Here is a 17640-nt window from a genome sequence, read left to right on the forward strand (position 1 = left end):
AAAATATTTAGCAGCCTTTTATTGGGCCTGCCTACACTACATGGGGCTTGAGCTGGGCGCTTGAGCTGGGCGCTTGAGCTGGGCGCTTGAAGTCTGTCTTGTTATTGTCTCATGAGAGGCAGTCCATTGAGTTGGTCCTTGGGGCCATTAGTAATTATGAAAGTAAAATACCGACAGTGCACAAAACAAAAGAAAGAATAAAAAACAAAAACCTTAAATCTTGGTCCAAAGCTTGTTGGCCCAGTTTGACCTATGAACCATTTGGGCCTTTTTGACATGCCTTGGGCCTAGAGTTGGGACATGTCTTGGGCCCCTTACACCAAGATTGTACACCATTTGGGCCATGTATTCTCAAGCTGGTTTGGGCCTCTTTAACCCAGACCGTTGAACATTTGGATCTTGTCTTGGGCCTGGAATTGGGCTATTGGGCCTCTATGTAAACTACTTTGACCATATATTTTGGGCTCTTTACTGTAAACGATTTGGGCCATGTTTTGGGGCTAAAGTTGAACATTTGGGCCTATATGGCCCAGAATATAAAATATTTGGATCATAACAGGGCCTAAAGTTGGAGCATTTGGGCCTCTTTTGCCCAGACTGTACATCATTTGGGCCTAAAGTTGGGTTGTGTAGGCTGCTTAGACCTTTTTTGCCATGTTGTAAACTATATGGGCCAAGCCTGTTTGGCATGTCTTGCGCATAAAGGTGGACTATTTGGGCCCCTTCAGCCCGTCCACCATTTGGGCCATGCTTGTATCTTGGGCATAAAGTTCAAGCGCACAACCCAGTCCAAGGCTTATCCAGCAGGTGGGCTTGCAAACCATTTTCCCGGCCCGACCCAGTTTCAGGCATTATCTTGCTATGCGACAAATGTCATGCCATTTACACCTTGTTTGGATCTTGATTTGTCAAGAATAAACAAAAATGGAAGAGAAATGAACTCACCCATATAAATTTTTTCTATACAAAACTAAATAAAAGAAGTTATTTTGACAAACATATATTTACTTCTCATTTACTTGCCCCAACCAAAAAAAAAAAAAAACATTTTTTCTTTCTTATCTTTAACTATCTTTACAACATCTAAATGCAGCCTTAATCTATTTAACTCTCTTTTTAACATCCAAATACCTCTCTCCCAGGATGACTGAGATAGAAAAATGCATGTATCCTAGTTGGTTGGAGCACATAAAAATAAAGGCTGTATACGCTTCAATGGAATCGATAAATATAAAATTTTAAATGCTTCCGACTGCATGTATTATACCCTTCCAGAAAATTGCCACCACGGGAAGGTCAACCAATGCCATCAGTCTTTTGTTGCAAAATCATAATTTTCGACAAATTGTCATGCCATCACCAATGGGTACCTAAAATTAAAACTATTTGGTATATGAATATAGAATAAATTGAGTAGCTTGAAAAATATCAAAAAAAGAAACTCGTGCACCTACCATGCTGATGCTGACACGTTTGTCCTCCATTACACTTCTGTTGAAATTTCTTATACTGACAGTCTTTGCATCGTTGACCTGCTCAAAAGAAGCTAGTTAAGTCGCATAATATCTCTGGCAAGGTTTACAGAGCATATTTATTTACTTATTCACCAGTGGATTAGCAACTTTTCCGTGCCAGAGGACATTATCAATCACAATGAGACCCCCAACCCTCACCTGCAGCAGTACATGAACAACAATCAGTACATTGTCACAAAGTGCTACAAGTTTTGATTGTATGTCTTGGCCCCCTAACCAGTTGCAGCAGCAATTCAAAGTATTCATGATACATTCTCTTCTCAGCGTCAACAAATGCAAAGTCATAGCTGCATAAAAGAAAAAGTTGTGGTGAAATGATATTCTTTCATTTATAATAGTGATTTTCAGGTGCATCACAAATTCACAACATGAAAAAAAGCGAGAAAAAATCATCGAACTGCGACAAATGCATTAACCACAAAGTAACCACTGGGCACTGTCTGCAGCAAATGGAACACCAAATGAAATGTCTAGCCATGGTATGACCGGCCACTAGGAGTGAAAAAGGGTGATGGATGGCTTATGGTGATGATGGCTGAAAGAGAGTTTTGTGCGTCTTCCAAGGGCTTCAAGAGCAATTCTCTTCTCTTATTTTTAACAACTCTTTTTACCCAGAAATTATGTATGGCGTAGATAAAAATTAGGTGTGTTGTTTCTTTGTTTATTTGATCATAGATAGTGGTCTAATGACAAGAGCCGACAAGGGAAGCCTGATCCTATTGATTTTTACTCATTTTCCCATTGAGCAAGTGGGTACGAAATAAATCAGATTGATTTTTCAATCAAATGTTTTGGATATCAAACAGGCCTCCCCAGAAGTTAATTTTAATATGGCCAATTTTCACTCTTTTGCAATCAGTTTAGCTACAGCACCCAGATTCCACTGTACCTCCCTTTATACAAAATAAAAAGGGGAAGTCATTTGATCTTCTCCTCGAAAGTATCCGCGCTGGCTGCCACCCCAAAAGGAGCGACAGATACTTTAATTTATTTGCTTATGTCTAGTACTAAATAATGTATTTGGAGTGTCTCTAGAAAGAATATCATGAGAACAATTCCTGGAGCTGCCACTGCCGGCTATGATGCATCAGTACATCCATGTTTCTAGGATGTTTCTACGTGATTCCAGGTCACTCTGTTCTGTGACCAAACTTTGCATGGTCAATTCAGTGGTGGTCAAGGCTTGGGCCTGGGGGTGTACTCCCTCCAAAGTCTAGTTCAAATTCTCCTCAACCAATTTATTGGGATCAATCCATACAGGCTTTGTCCCGGCTTTAATTGCCCCACCCCCCCCCCCCCCCTCCCCACCAACTAGTGGACAGTGAGATTGGTCCCCAAATTAGTCGGTCTAGTCCAGTGGGCTAGATACCGAGTTATAAAAAAAAACACTCCATTTTATATAAGCCAAATACTGTTGGAAAGCTTAAAGAGTCTACTTTCATTTAGTTTCCATATCCTTAATACTTTTCATCACCATGTTACCTGAAAAGAGCAAATGGATTCCTTTTCTTAAAATGTTCACAACTCTTTCAATTAAAATCATATCAAGGCCCATTTGATACACATGAAAAGTTCTGTCATATTACTACAGAATGGTGGAAACCAAATTTAGAAAGGGATATTTTGCAAATAAAATAATGTGTGGAAGTAAACCCTTCACAAAGGCAAACAATGGGGCATTTGGCCATTTTCCATGTTTAATCATTTGAAACAATTTCTAGCCTAGAGAACCATTTCTAAGGTCTAAAACCACCATACATAAGGGTGTGTTTGAGCTTGTGCTCAATCCGGAGAAAATTTGAGCACATTTTCATTGAAATTCAATTCATTCTCTGGTCATCACTGGAAGACTCAAAAGAGGAGCCTAAGTCTTATAGCCAATAAAATATGGGGTGTCTACAAATGTTCATCTGCCCCATTTGCATGTTGGCTATATTTAAGGCATGGATGCAAGGATAAATGACAGCACAATTTCAAGAACTATTACTAAATATAACTGGGCTCTATATGCTAAATACCTGCAACTTTCCCCCTTTTGAATCATAGATTTTAAAGCATCAGCAGCCATACCATGCTTCACATCCACCTAATGCCAATTATATTGTATCAGTAACCATACAAACATCAATGGAAGGAGAGAAAGAGTAGCACAAATATGTAAAGATAGAAATTTATTAACATAGATGTAAACACTGTAAAGTCTACACCTGTCAAGGAAGAACACAGTGTGAATGATAGACTATATGTTTGAGGGGGGGAAATGAAAATAAATAGCAGCAATCATAATGTAATGGGCGTCTTAAGCAGTTCTCTGGAAACATGTTTAGTACATCTTCCTTACAGAATCCATTATATGCAAAACCAAACACTTTTATAATACAAGCATTAATGAAAATATGACTCACCTTGTGTGAAACACCAGCTCGATCATAATACCTTTTCGCAACCTCCAGAGACTTCATATCTCTTTCACAAGCAACTAAACGGCCTGATTCTGGTAGGACTAAAGCTATAGCCAACGATGAGTATCCCTGGGATTCAAAATCATTACATTAGTAAAGACATGCTTCATGAGATTCCAACAAAACATGACCCTCTTTTCTTTGCAAGAAGAGTTATATGCTTACAGTGAAACAAGAAAAACAAAAGAGAACATCATTGTGAGGACTAGTAAAAATTAGTGATCCTATGCTTCCATAAAAGAATGCCAAATTAGTGATCCTATGCTTCCATAAAAGAATGCCAACCATGGATGACGGTATTTCAGTTCCATTAAATAAAAAAGACACAACTGACTGTAACAGAGTGATCACCATCAATTGACCTTGAGCCTTCCTGTGTCATAAAGATTTGTAGTCCATAATATCCAACTAATATTATAAAGGCTATTAGTTACAGGATTCGCGCAAACAGGCCGCGATTCTTACTCAGAATCGCGATTCCGCGCTTCCTAGAAAGAAACGCGTAAGAATCGCGTTTCTGTGAAGAGAGAAACGCGATTCAAATGAAGATGGGATCGTAAAGGGGAGAGAGAGAGAGACCTGGTGCGTCTGCCTTCGATCTGCTCGATCTGCCTTTGATCTCAGTCTCTCGCCTTCGATCTACCTTCCGATCTGCTGTAGAGACTCGTTAGCTCCTCCGATTTGCCTTCGATCTGCGTCGCCATGTCCTCGCTTTCGATCTGCCTTCCTCTCTCTCTCTCTCTCTCTCTTACCGTGCGTCTCTGTCCCTCCCGTTTTCAACCTATAACAATATAATTGGTTATATATAAAATATATATATATCTAATTTATTATATAAAATATATATCTAATAAATTATATTAACATAATTGTGTCTAATAAAATATATATATATATATATAATACATATAATAAATCTAATAAATAATATAATTTGTGTCTATCTCACCCCTCTCCAATTTTAATTTTTTATTTATTTTAATATATTTTAACACATTATTTAAAAAATATAATAAATAAATAAAATAATTAATATGTATTAAAAAAAATATTTATAAAAAAAACTTTTAATGTGTATTAAAACATATATATATATATATTTATATATTACCGCTCCCCGAGGCGCTCCCAACCTAAGAAACTTCTATTGACTCACGCTTCCCCGCTCCTGCTCCCGCTCCCGCTCCCGCTTAAATAACAAGTTTCCAAGCTTTTAAAAGTTTATTCCAGTTGGGAATAATAAGACTACTCTACCAAACATGGACCTCATTCCCAAAATCACAGGTTCAACAGCGTGGTCGTTGCCTTTCGTCCCATTGGCCCCTGCAGTCTCAGCAACAAGATAATAAACAAAAAATGACAACTGTCTAGTAATCCTCAATAGCGTCACTGCAGTATCAATTATGGTACTTATCACACAGTGTTGATGACCATCTCTATTAAACCTTCTCAACGGTGTGTTTTTGTTGAGAAAAGGATCGTATGATTAACTGCCACTGTTATGCTCATTAACAGCAAAGCTGGTTTCGGAAATTTGGAAGAAAGAATACAGCATTTAATAGGAAATGGTCGTGGAAATTCTTGAGAAATGAACACCTCCTCTGGTACTTAGTGATTCAGAATTATGCCCATCTACATCACATTCCCCGAGACATTCCACTCTCTAGAGGCCACAACCTTCAAACACAGAACAAGTGGCTATCCTGGAACTTTTCTTTTTTTTGGTAACTGGGTGTCTAGCCAGCTTGCGAGCACCTCAACTAATCCCAGGGCCCTGAAGTTAACAACCGAGTAAACCTCCAGTGGCCCCTTGGGTGAATCGAACTCGAAACCTTGGATCTTATCCTCGAGTCTTTATTGCTCGGCCAACCCCTTGGGGTTGTGGCTATCCTGTCTATAACTCTCTAAATTGATATTCTCTACACAAGTTCAGTAAAGGACAGTCTGTTAGACATTCACTTCTCACAGCTTGACTTGTGAGTCTGGTGGAGTTCTTGCAAATCCCTCATTCTACATCTTACTTGTACCAAAATTTGAATCCTTCCTAACCTTTTTTTTTTTTTAATCAGCTTGAATCCTTCCTCAGATGCCAAAGAGCATTCAAACAAGAAGACATACACTCCCCCTATGGCAAAGAAGAGGGGGATAAGAACAAACAAACATAAGGCCCTCACTCAATCAATAGACTTCAATTATGAGAAATATCTTTCAAAGAAAGAGACTTAAGCCTCGTTTGGCAAGAGGCTATTTTAGCCAATTAGCCAAAAAGTTACTACATTAGCCAAAAAGCCAACAACCCATACCAAAAAGTCAAAGATTCTCTTTTCTCTCTACTTTTTGCACATCTTTTCGTAATTAGCCAAAAAGTCATCCCAAACATACAAGTTTTTTTTACCTACCTTTTTAGCCAAATAGCCAAAAAGTTACTAAATTAGCCTGTTCCCAAACGAGGCCTTAGTACTGCTCTTTCCCTCCTGAATTATGTGCATCAGGAATGTCAAAACTGTTGGCCATGTAATCAATCATTGCTACTGATCCTAGTACAAGGTACTATAGCATTTCCTATTTCAACCTTTTACCAAATTTCTTTAACTTCATCTAACCTATGCTTGCTAAAAAATGATTGGAGCTTTGTTAGGTCATTGATTTTCTCCAAATTTTTACCTAATTTGATTTTTTTGTTGATAAATTTACTTTATTTAATTTTTGATTCATAATGTGTGAAAATTACTCCTCAACAAGAACACCAAATTTCTTACATTTTGGTTCTCCATGGTAAAGAGAGGAGATAAACAAGTAGAACACTATGATACAGAAAGAACAAACAAGTTGTTAAGAAATTGAGGTAATTATACTTTAGAATGCACGAATACTTACGGTGTAAACACCAACTTCGATGCACTTCTCTGCCCCAAGAATCTGGACAAGCATTGCAAGTAGTTGTGCTTGATCAGGAGATACCTATCAAACAGAGCAACAATTTTCAGATTTCGGGTACATGTTTAGGAAATCACCTCACAACTTCAGGAATGCAATAGAACGTCGACTTGGTAAGAAGCAGTTCAACCTATCAATTCCATGCATCAAGCAAGTCAATAAATGGTTCAAAAAGATAGAAAGTAAATTTCAATCAGTCCCCTAAATCTTCACAATTGCAATGATTTCTTTTCAAACTGAGTTTGATGCAAAAAGAGAGGCGATTTCAGACACATTTACAATACCACAATTGTCATAACTGGATCTAAATATGGTAAAAACATACCTTTTATGCCCCAAAAAAGACAAAAAATAAAATTTCCCCAAGGACTATCATTTACCACAGTGATGACCCAAACTTAATTCCAAGTGCGTGAAAGGATGCCAGGGGGAAGGGTTATTATGACAGAGAAAATGGGAATCCTGAGTAAAATTTTAAAAAAAATAAAAAAAATTGCATATCTTAGTCACCATAATAGTCTAGGATGGGTTCAAGAATCAAGATATTGGCTCCATTCGGTGTCATTTATAAGTTAGCTTTTACAATTATAACTGTTTAGATTATTAACTTAATTTTTTTAAATATGTTGAAAATCTGTTTAGTGCAGCTTTTCATAATCTGTAAAATAATAAATAAATAAACATGTATGGTTAAATAAGTTGTTACATAGCCTTTTGTCATGTAAATATCCAAGATGCCTATTGTAGACATCCCATTTTTGACCGACCTTAAGACTCAAACATCACCAACTGAGCGCTCGGTGATATTGCATATTGTGCTCGTTCTGAGATTTCAGAGTCTCGGCTGCGAGCCTTGCCTCCGGACTTCGGGACTTTTTTGTACTTTGCCTCAGTTTGCGAACCAAATCCTGTTTTCTCTGTTTTCTCTTCCCGAAGGGAGGGAGAGGTCTCGTAGACCATCTCTCAGCGGCCGTAGGCTACGTTTCGTGGTCGTAGGCCATTTTTCCCGTTTGGAGGCCAGTTTCCGATTTTCGAAGCCGTCGGCCGTGTGCCTCAGTTCGGGATCGCTTAACTACCTCCATTTGCTCCGATTTTTGGCACACCTTGTTTCCTCCCTTTTGAGGGACACTGTGGCCCGAGAGGCCACCTTCATGGTCGCACGCCACTTCCGGTGCCTAACAGCCTGTTTTCAGGGCCCCGGACTGCGCGTTTTGACCCCCGAACCTTCGTTTTGCATCCGTCTTGGTTCATTTTTGGTAGGGACCCTATTTTCATTGTTAGGGAAGTGGTAGTATGGTGGGAGGCCACCTTTTCCACTTGGAAACTAGCTTTTTCTTTTTCTCTCTCCTCCAGCCGATTTTTCTGACAAAAAGCTGATTTTTCTCACTTTTGAGCCACAATTTCTGGTTTTTCATACCACCATTGTGTTGTGCTCATCTGGGAGGCCACCAATATGGGTAGGCCGACCAGTAATTCTTCTTGACCCTTTTGAACCTTGCTAAAAAGCTGATTTTTCTCTCTCCTGGGTCACATTTTCTAGTTTTCCACCATACAGCTGTGTTGCACTCATCTGGGAGGCCACCTTTCTGGGGTGGCCGGCCAGCATTTCTCCATGAACCTTTTGACCCCTGGTCGGCCGACCAGGGAGAGTGGCCGGCCGACCACCTTAATTGGTCAGCCTGCTTCTTGTTTTTTGCTCTCTCTGAATGCATCACAGCTGTGCCAGCTGGGGGGCATTTGGACCATCCTCCATACACGTGTATGGAGGATATTTGAAGCTTCAAAGAGAAGCTTTGGCCTCTCTTCTCTATAAGAGAGGCCCTCCCTTCCTTTACTAGGATTGAACCCTTTGGTTAGAGCATACATACACTTCCCTCCATATCTCTCTCTTCCAAGCTCCAAAACCCCTTTGTTCTTGCACTATTTACACTACACATCCTAGCCTACCACCTCCACCACCCATTCAACCACCTTGGGACTGATTTTTAGAGGTTGAGAGCTCACTTTCTTGGTCCAGAAGTTGCTGCATTGCTGTGCTACAAGGGTAAGTCTCCATTTCTCCCATTTTGACATTATTTTGCTCCATTCTTTAGCCCTATTTGCAAGCATTTTTGGACTTCAACATAAACTGAAAAAAGTCTTGTTTTGATCTTCTAAACATGTTTGTTTAAGAACTTTTTTTTGTTTGGGGTCATCTTCCCCCTTGTATGCTCCATTTCCTCATGTTTAGGGCTATGCATTAGAGCATTTGCATTAGCCTTGGTTTGGCCTTTTGGCCACTGAAATCCAGTAAATTTTCAGTGGCCAATATGTGTTTTTGAGCTTCAAAATCAGAGAGGGGTGACCCTCTCACCCCTTGTTCTCTTTACTAGCTTTATTGGCCTTCCAAAGGAACTCTATTTTACATGCTTTGAAGTCTTGTTTCAGGCCCTATTATGTGAGTTTTGAGGTCTGCCTTAGCTCTGTCTGGAGCCCCTTTAGCCATATTTTATGTCTATGATGCATGTGTAGAACAATCTCATTCAAGGCCTTTCAAAGGGGCCTTTCATTGCATGCTTCCTAGACTAATTTTAGGGCCTTTTTGGTGAGTTTTAGGGCTGTCATAACTTATTTCCAGAGGTGGTTTTGCCCTTTTGTCTGTCTATCATGTATATGTAGAACAACCCCTCGCATGGCTTTCCAAAGGGGCTCATCATTCTTGCATGTATTGACTGAGTTTCAGTGGTTATTTGGGCATATTTTGACATGAAATACTTCTGTTTTTGGCTGGTTGTGTGAACCCTCATATGCTTCATATAGTCGTAGAACAACTCATGGTTCACTAGCTTTCTTTGCATGCTTTATAGGCCATTGATTCTAGCATATTTTGGCTATGCCTTAAACTGATAATGTGCTTATTTTGGACTACCCTAGCTCTGTTTTTGGGTCTTGTGGTCGAATGATGTTAGTTTTGCATGCTTGTAGTTCAAGGTCCATGCTTAGCTTTGAGTTTTGAGATCCATTCCATGCATATACTGAGGTTTGTTCATGTTTTGAGCCTATTATTCATCACATTTCAGAGCTTGTTTGAATGCCATGTTGCCATGTTTTCATCTCTTTAAATGCGTTTGAGAGTCGGCTTGTATACCCCATTTACCGACCATTGAATGAGCTCTATTTCGTTGCATTCCGAGTCATCATTTTAGGTCAATTTCCCACTGTTTCAGACCTGCCTAGGATCTTTTTGGGGTTGGTTTTGCCCAGTGTTGTCAAAGGCGCACCTAGGCGCCAGGCGAGGCGAGGCGCAGCCGGCGCGACTTGAGGAGGCCCAGGCGAGGCGAGGTATAACAGTCGCGCGCCTTGGGTGCGCCTGGAAGAGGCGCAGAGAGGCGCAAGTCGTGCGTCTAGTCAGGCTTCTTCGGTTTGTGCTTAATTCATATCTGACGGCTGAAAATTGTGAAGCTCTTGCCTCCAACACATACGATTACAACTCAGATGCAATACAATACATTTGAAAAGAGAAGAGGACTCAAATCGAACCTGATCGAAGCCCTAATCTGTGTTCTCCTTCGGTGAAGCTCCTTCGACTCCTTCCGATTGGGCTCGTCTCTCTCTCTCTCACCAGGTACTCCTCCTCCTCTTCTTCTTCACGAACCTCTGTCGAACCCCCTTCGACTCCTCCTTCTTCGAACCTCGATCGTTCTTTTTTTTTTTTTTTCTTCTTCTGCTTCGCTCGTTGGGCTCCTCTTCTTCTTCTGACTGGGCTCTTCTCTGTCGAATCCAAGCTCTGTTTGTTTTTGTTTTTGTTTTTTTTTTCTTCTCCTCTTATTCTGCTAGTTAGCTCTGTTCTATTTTTTGTTTTTATTTTTTCCCTTTGTTTTGACTCTGTCTCTGTTAAAAAAAAAATAAAAAATGACATACATGAATTAAATTAAATTAATTAATTAATTCATACATAAATAGATTATACTGAAATAAATAAATTAGATACATTACATAAATTAATTAATTAATTAATTCATACATACATTACATTCATTATGATTATACATACATTACATTACATTCATTATGATTATTACATACATAAATAAATTAATCAATTAATTCATACATACATAAATAAAAAAAATAGATACATTACATTCATTATGATTATACTGAAATTGATTCATCATTATACTGAAATTGTTATAATCATATAATCATAATAATTTTTATTTATGAATTAATTATTTTTTTATTTATGTATGTATGAATTAATTAATTTATTTATTTATGTATGTAATAATCATAATAATTAATTAATTTATGTATCTATTTTTTTTATTTATGTATGTATGAATTAATTTATTTATTTATTTATGTATGTAATAATCATAATAATTAATTAATTTATGTATCTATTTTTTTTATTTATGTATGTATGAATTAATTAATTATACTGAAATTGTTATTTAATTTAAACATTATACTGAAATTGTTTTTTTTTATTTATTTATGTAATAATCATTATACTGAAATTGTTTTTTTTCTGTTATTTATTTTTTGTGTTGTGTAGTAAGTACTAGAATGTAAAAAATTGTCTTAGTACTATGAATGATTAGTCTATATTAATTTTTCTATTTTTTACGAAGACTATGCGCCTTACTTCAATAAAGCCCGCGCCTTGCCTTGCGCTTAGGCCCCGAGAGACCTTCAGCGCCTTAATGCGCCTTGAGCCTTTAAAAACACTGGTTTTGCCTTTGGTGCATTGCTTTGGGTACCTCTAGTGTAACGCACTTTACTAGTTTCGGTACCCGGGCCCCCTAGCTTGCATTGTGTGCCATATTTGCACGCTTCGGGACTATATTTCATGCTGTTTCAGAGCTGTAATTTATACTATTCCATGCCATCTTTCATCCCTTGTCATGCTTTGATAGAGTGGCATTTGATGCCTTGGGTTCGGTCCTTGGTATTTGTGCATGTGTGCACGCATTTCGGTTGTCTCATTTTCATCTAATGGCCACTGATGTGAGTGTGGCTGAGGTCCACTCATGTTGGTGTAAGTCCATCGTGCATTGTGTATGCCATTTCGGTCCATAGCATTGTATATGCTGAGTTGCATGTTAGAGCATTGTGTATGCCATGTTACATCGAGCATTGTGTATGTCATTTCATAGCATTGCGTATGCTAGGTTGTATGTTAGTCGCATTGTGTATGCCATCTCATTTGCATTGTGTTTGGGATAGAAGTTAGCCCAAGCACGGGAAACGAGGGACATTTCGTACTCCGAGTGACGGAACGTGTCTCAATTCCCGGTCGCCGACACTCTGGATTACCCATGATGGAGTTTAAGTCTTGTTGTGTTTATATGTGTATTCATTTCACATCGAGTCGTGCAATTCGACTCCTCGGCCATCATGCATCGAGATGCGTGATTGGTGGCACGAGGATCGAGGACTACACTCCCTGAAGAATAGTCATGCATACATATGTGAAAATACTTTGCTGTGCCCCTTTCTTACTCTCTGTTGCAGCAAATCAGAAATCAGCAACTTTCTAAAGCCTTGCACAGCATTCCGGCATTAATTGCAAACAGAGGCGAATCGGGACATCGCAATGAATTTCCGCGCAAGGCAACTTGAGCATGCATCTTTCATCATTCGGAACAGAGCTGAGGCGGTCCATGGATTTGCATGCTAATTTACTTGCTTTCCTAGTTAAATTGTTGATTAATTAGGATTTTGTACTTATTCGAACTGTAATTATTATTCGGACTGTATTATTTATTCGGACCCTCCGGTGAGGGCACAATTGTAATAAGTGTGCGTGCGTGTGATGTATGTCTTCCAACCCCACGTCTTTCTCCCTTTTATTTACCAACTTATGATGGTTAGATTAGGGTATGTTTCAATTAGCATACTTATTGTACGGGAAAGAAATAAATTTTCTCGTATAATCCTGTTGACCAAGTCTGCGCTCCTCCGTACGACGTCGCCTTATCACCTAAAAACACAAAAGTGAGCTAGCCGGCGAGTGTGTGCCGGAAACCTCTCCGATGCCTAAGTCAGCAAACTTGACAAATAGACAAAACTCTGTGAATTTAGAAAGCAAAATTGTGTGTTACCTCCTCCAAGGTGATGTTTGTAAGCTTTTATAAGTTTCGTGTGGCACAATCCTAGTAGGACTTCTACTTCTCCATGCAGAGTCCTCCTAGGATTCATACTCCTGAAAGATAATGCTTATCCTTCAACACCCCCTCACTGCTTAAACCAAGTGAGATGGTTTTTACCATGGCCGAACTACCACATGACCGAAATAATACTGGCTATGCTGAGCCACAGAGTAGGCCGAACTATCCTTAGTTCGGTTCTTTCTTCTCTACTCCCTATCTCAGTTCTTTCATGTACAAACCATGGTATGTTTAGACCGAGCTACCGAGTAGCAAGGTTTTGACCGTTCTAACCTCAATACGTCATGACCGGACTAACTCTGAGACCGGCCTAACTCCAAGTTGCTTCCGGGCCGGAGTAACTTTACAATTCTTGGGCCGGAGTAACTTTATCTCTCTTGGGCCGGAGTAACTTTTCGGCCTTTTTACCCAGTCCTTCATACTTTGGGCCATAAAGTCCATCTCATAGCTCGGCCCAATTTTCACCAAAATTACCCTCTCACTTATGATAGCATGTTTGCATTCATTCATCTGTCTTGCATGCACTAGGCTCGGCGCATCATACTAACTGCATTGTATTTCAATTCCGAGTTGAAGATTTGTTAGTTGTAGCATTTCACATGCCATCTTTAGAATAGCCGAGCCTACTGTAGTTGCATTCCTGCATGTGTTGCATTAGGCATTTCTGTATAGTTAGGATCATGCATGGATCTCTAACATAGCTTTTGTTTTGGCTTGGAGTACTCGGTAAATTTTATGCTTTAGCATCCTTGCATGCGTGTGAGTGACTGCCATGATAGCATGCTTACCATGAGGCTAATTGCTTATGTGATATAACTGTCTGAATGCCTGTGGGTGAAGGTTGTGTTATTTGAATTGGAATAATACATTGGCTGTGAGCTTTAAGCCCACTTGAGAGTGGCAAATCATCTTATTTTCTAAGCCCACCCGAGGGTGGCAAATCCACATTTTAGCCTACTTGCGAGTAACAAACCGTTTTCAAAACAAACATGAGATGTTTTGTTCCAATTCAGGCGATCCAGTCTATACTTATATGTTGCGCGCATCATATAGTAAATCTAGACTAATAACCGGAATAAGAATGCATAATATTTTCAAAATCCGATATCATGGTTAGTAGAGGCCGATCTTTGATCGGGCGAGCGGGGGTGCTCACGAAGTGACCTTCCCCAATCGTACCCAAGTTCCCGAGCCGAGACAATTTTGGTGATGGCGGACACGTGACCTTAGACAACGAGTCAGGGTTTCTTAAATTTCTCAAAATAAAATATTTAGGTGACGACTCTGTATCTGGCAAAGTAGTTCATGTTTGGCACTTCTTTAAAAAAAAAAATCTATTTTCAAAAACGATTTGCCGGATTTGGACTCTTTGATGATTCATCGGTCTTGCATTATACTCTGCAAGATTAGATACAGGACCGTGACATTGAGTCCTGAACTGTAGTAAACCCAATGAACAAAACAAGGGGGGGATTTCCCTCCCGGAACGTTCGGGGACGTCTACACCTATAATAATGAAGGCAAAAGAGACGGGGCTTCTTCATCCATAATGATTTTAGAATTTCAAATAAGCTAAAAAAGTTACGAATTATACCTTAAGAAAATCTCGCTTATTTCGGAGAAATAAACTGAAAAAGTTAAAAAAAAAACTGTAATCTAAGATTGCAACCAAACACCATTACTAAACTTATTTTAATCAAATAAGCTAACTAAGTTGACTTATTACAACTTGCATCACAATATTTATGTACTCTCTAAAACACACCTTGTATTTAATAATTTTGGCAAGAGCACTACTGCCTCACACCATGCTCACAATGTCGCTACAATAGACCCCACATGGTACCTTTTTTTGCTAATAAGTAAATAATTGTATTATATACATCAGACAACCTTAAACTAGGGTCTCAAAGAATCCAACAGCCATACAAGCATCTTACAGAAAGTAAGACTGTCAAAAAACATCAAAGTCTTGACCCAGGTTAGGTCTAATATCCCAAGAAATCCAACTATACAAAATAATAACAAAACCACTCTTAAGTCTATGCATAGGTTCCTCGATTCTATAAAATCTCATTGTGTTCACCCCAAATAATCCACATGAGACACAAAAGAGTCAAAGCTATGTCAAGCCAAACATCATAATAAGCTCAATTCTCATAACTCCTTCACCGCCCTAAAATATAAAATGATGTGAGGTCCATTTTCCTTGTCACTCTTGCACGTGCAACTAACTTGACATACATTGTGGGTCTATTTTCTGACAAATTAATTTTTGGACAATTAGTGACCAAACATGGTATCAAAACTCAAGTTAGGAAAAGTCCTGAGTTCAAGTTTCTGTGTCTGCATTTGCTCCCCATTTGCATTGAGCTTCTCTCTATGTATGTCTATTTGCATCTTCACAACCAAATAGGTTGCACGTGAAAGAGGGCGTTGCATAGTTTGATATACATTGTTACACTCATTTCCTAACAGCTTGAACTCTTGGGGAAATTGGTGATCTAACAACAGCACCAATTAATTATGAAATGATTATAATATGTCATCTTCTAAATGCAGAACACATAATGGATTCTTTGGTTGCAGAGAGGTTCTAGTTTCAAACATGATTTTTCCATTATCGAACTGTCAAGACAAAATTTAACAACCAAAATGACAAATAAATTATATCTCTAATTACTATTATGCTCAACAAAAATAGAAGAAAAAGAACAACAAAAAATCTGATTCAAACAAACCCTAGAAAACGACAATAAAATAAGAACTAAGGTTTGAATGAAACTATGAATACCTGCATCTGACTACCTCGCCTGGTCGCGGTCTCCTCTCTAAGTTCCTTCAGAATCTAAAACACACTTTAAAATCAAATCATTACAACGCATAAACAATACTTACATGTGTGTATATATATATACATTCGAGTACAAAATCGAAAGAAATTCACCTCAGGCTCTCTGACATTGCTCAATAGATAATCATAGAGCCTTGGTGTGACGCTAATGACTCGTTTGTTGCCGTAATTCTCGTCGCCGGCGACGACGGTTGCGTCGGCGCTGTTGTTCGAGTTCTGAGCCCTAAATCGACGATTGAAGGCGGCGATTGGGGAGGAGACATGGACGAGGCGATCAAAGCTTGGAAGGAGAAGATCACGTTGGAGAGAGAATAGAGGGGCGAAGATCAATCTAGGGTATGTTGAACGAGGAAGCAGCGAAGCCGCCATAGATGGACATGCGGGAAGGAAAACGTCTGGACCCGACATTTAATTATCGATAATCGGTCCATTACCGCATATTTTCGGACCCGATATATTACCGTATCAAAAACGCTAAAAATTCTAAAAATTCTATTAAAAGTTTTATCAAATGTGTCACATAAATATGAAACCCACATGAAACCTATATTGTGTATATTTTACATTCATATAAAATATTTGATAAAACTTTTGATAGAATATTTGAAATCTCTAAAATTCCTCTCACCGTATTACTATGTTATGGGCAGATTTTAGTGCCCCTCCCTTCTTGCACCATGAGTCCGGATTCTCGGCCGCCCTTTCCGGCGGCCGTTCCATCAGCCCCCCAAAACGACGTCGTTTTGGGGGTTTTTTGAATTTTTTTTTTTTTTTCTTTCTTCTTCTTCGTTTTTTTGACAGAACCAGAGGAGGGGAGGGAGAGAGAGAGAGGGAGGGGAGGGGAAGGAGAGAGAGGAAGGGAGAAGAAGAGGGAGCACCGGACTGGAGGGGGCCTAAATCACCGGGGGAGGAGGAGGAGGAGGCGGAGGCGGGCCGGACGCGGAGGCGACGGCAGATCGGGCGACGATCGGACGGCTGGCGAGCTCGACGACCTGCGACGGCGAGCTCGACGACCTGCGACGGCGAATCCGGACCCCTCCCCTCCGGCGAGCTCCCCTCCCCTCCCCTCCCCTCCCCTCCGGCGAGCTCCCCTCCCCTCCCCTCTGCTGCTCTGGTTCTGCGAAAAAAAAAAAAAAAAAAAACGAAAAAACCCCCCAAAACGACGTCGTTTTGGGGGGGCTGCTGGAACTGCCGCCCAAAAGGGCGGCCGAGGATCCAAATTCCTTGCACCATATGTTGGAGCGGAGCAAATTACTAGTAATTGGAGAGATAACGAGAGTGAACGAGACGGAATGGAATGAATTCAATTTTGTAATTTCAAAAATAAAAATGATAAATAATATTTTCAACCCGTTTGCGAAGTTAGGTTTTAGAATTTTTTTTTTTTTAGACTAAAATAGTTGTAAAAAATAAAATAAACCTTTAACTTAATAAAACAAAATATCATATCTAACCCATAATCATTATATTCTTTTTTTCATAAAAGTAAAAAAAAATCAAAAAAAATTTCATAAATGAGACTTTTTAGTTCCAAACTAAAATAATCAAAAAATTAAAAAGCCAATCCCACTTTTCAAACGAACCCTTTATATGGTTAATTTAGAATTCTGCGGAGTCCAAAATCTAAGTGATAAATGAGAAATAATCCTTTTGTTCTGGCCTTTTTATGCTAAGATAAAATCTAAGAAAATTTTTGC

The 17640-nt window shown here is 39.2% G+C and overlaps 1 protein-coding gene across 7 annotated transcripts; it reads right to left on the bottom strand.

The window, feature by feature from the left end:
- Nucleotides 1–915: 915 nt before the first annotated feature.
- LOC114278269 (tricin synthase 1) lies at nucleotides 916–16611 on the bottom strand. 7 transcript variants are annotated; one of them, XR_003634847.2, is made up of 9 exons: nucleotides 16037–16415; nucleotides 15884–15937; nucleotides 6875–6958; nucleotides 3941–4066; nucleotides 3554–3621; nucleotides 1753–1822; nucleotides 1600–1673; nucleotides 1455–1532; nucleotides 916–1370 (listed from the first exon to the last, which is right to left on the bottom strand). XR_003634847.2 is itself a non-coding variant. In XM_028220294.2 (9 exons), the coding sequence occupies exons 2-9, from the start codon at nucleotides 15887–15889 to the stop codon at nucleotides 1329–1331; spliced, it is 540 nt and encodes a 179-aa protein (XP_028076095.1). In that variant the 5' UTR covers nucleotides 15890–15947; nucleotides 16037–16611; the 3' UTR covers nucleotides 916–1328. The 7 variants fall into 7 exon arrangements, 3 of the variants coding, with proteins under 3 accessions (XP_028076095.1, XP_028076094.2, XP_028076093.2); XM_028220294.2 differs by having other exon boundaries at nucleotides 1608–1673; nucleotides 15884–15947; nucleotides 16037–16611; XM_028220293.2 differs by having other exon boundaries at nucleotides 916–1382; nucleotides 1608–1673.
- Between the last annotated feature and the right edge of the window lie 1029 nt (nucleotides 16612–17640).

This window comes from Camellia sinensis, chromosome 2 (genome assembly GCF_055761805.1).
Source record: "Camellia sinensis isolate YWXY chromosome 2, ASM5576180v1, whole genome shotgun sequence".
NCBI lineage: Eukaryota > Viridiplantae > Streptophyta > Magnoliopsida > Ericales > Theaceae > Camellia > Camellia sinensis.

Excerpts from the sequence above, each read along its gene's own strand:
- LOC114278269 (XM_028220292.2), bottom strand. The coding sequence starts at position 16,351 with ATGTCGGGTCCAGACGTTTTCCTTCCCGCATGTCCATCTATGGCGGCT. Across the intron at positions 3,622-3,940 it reads GAGCTGGTGTTTCACACAAG|GTGGATGTGAAGCATGGTAT; the intron begins GTGAGTCATATT and ends AATTGGCATTAG. Across the intron at positions 1,674-1,752 it reads TTGAATTGCTGCTGCAACTG|GTGAGGGTTGGGGGTCTCAT; the intron begins GTTAGGGGGCCA and ends GTACTGCTGCAG.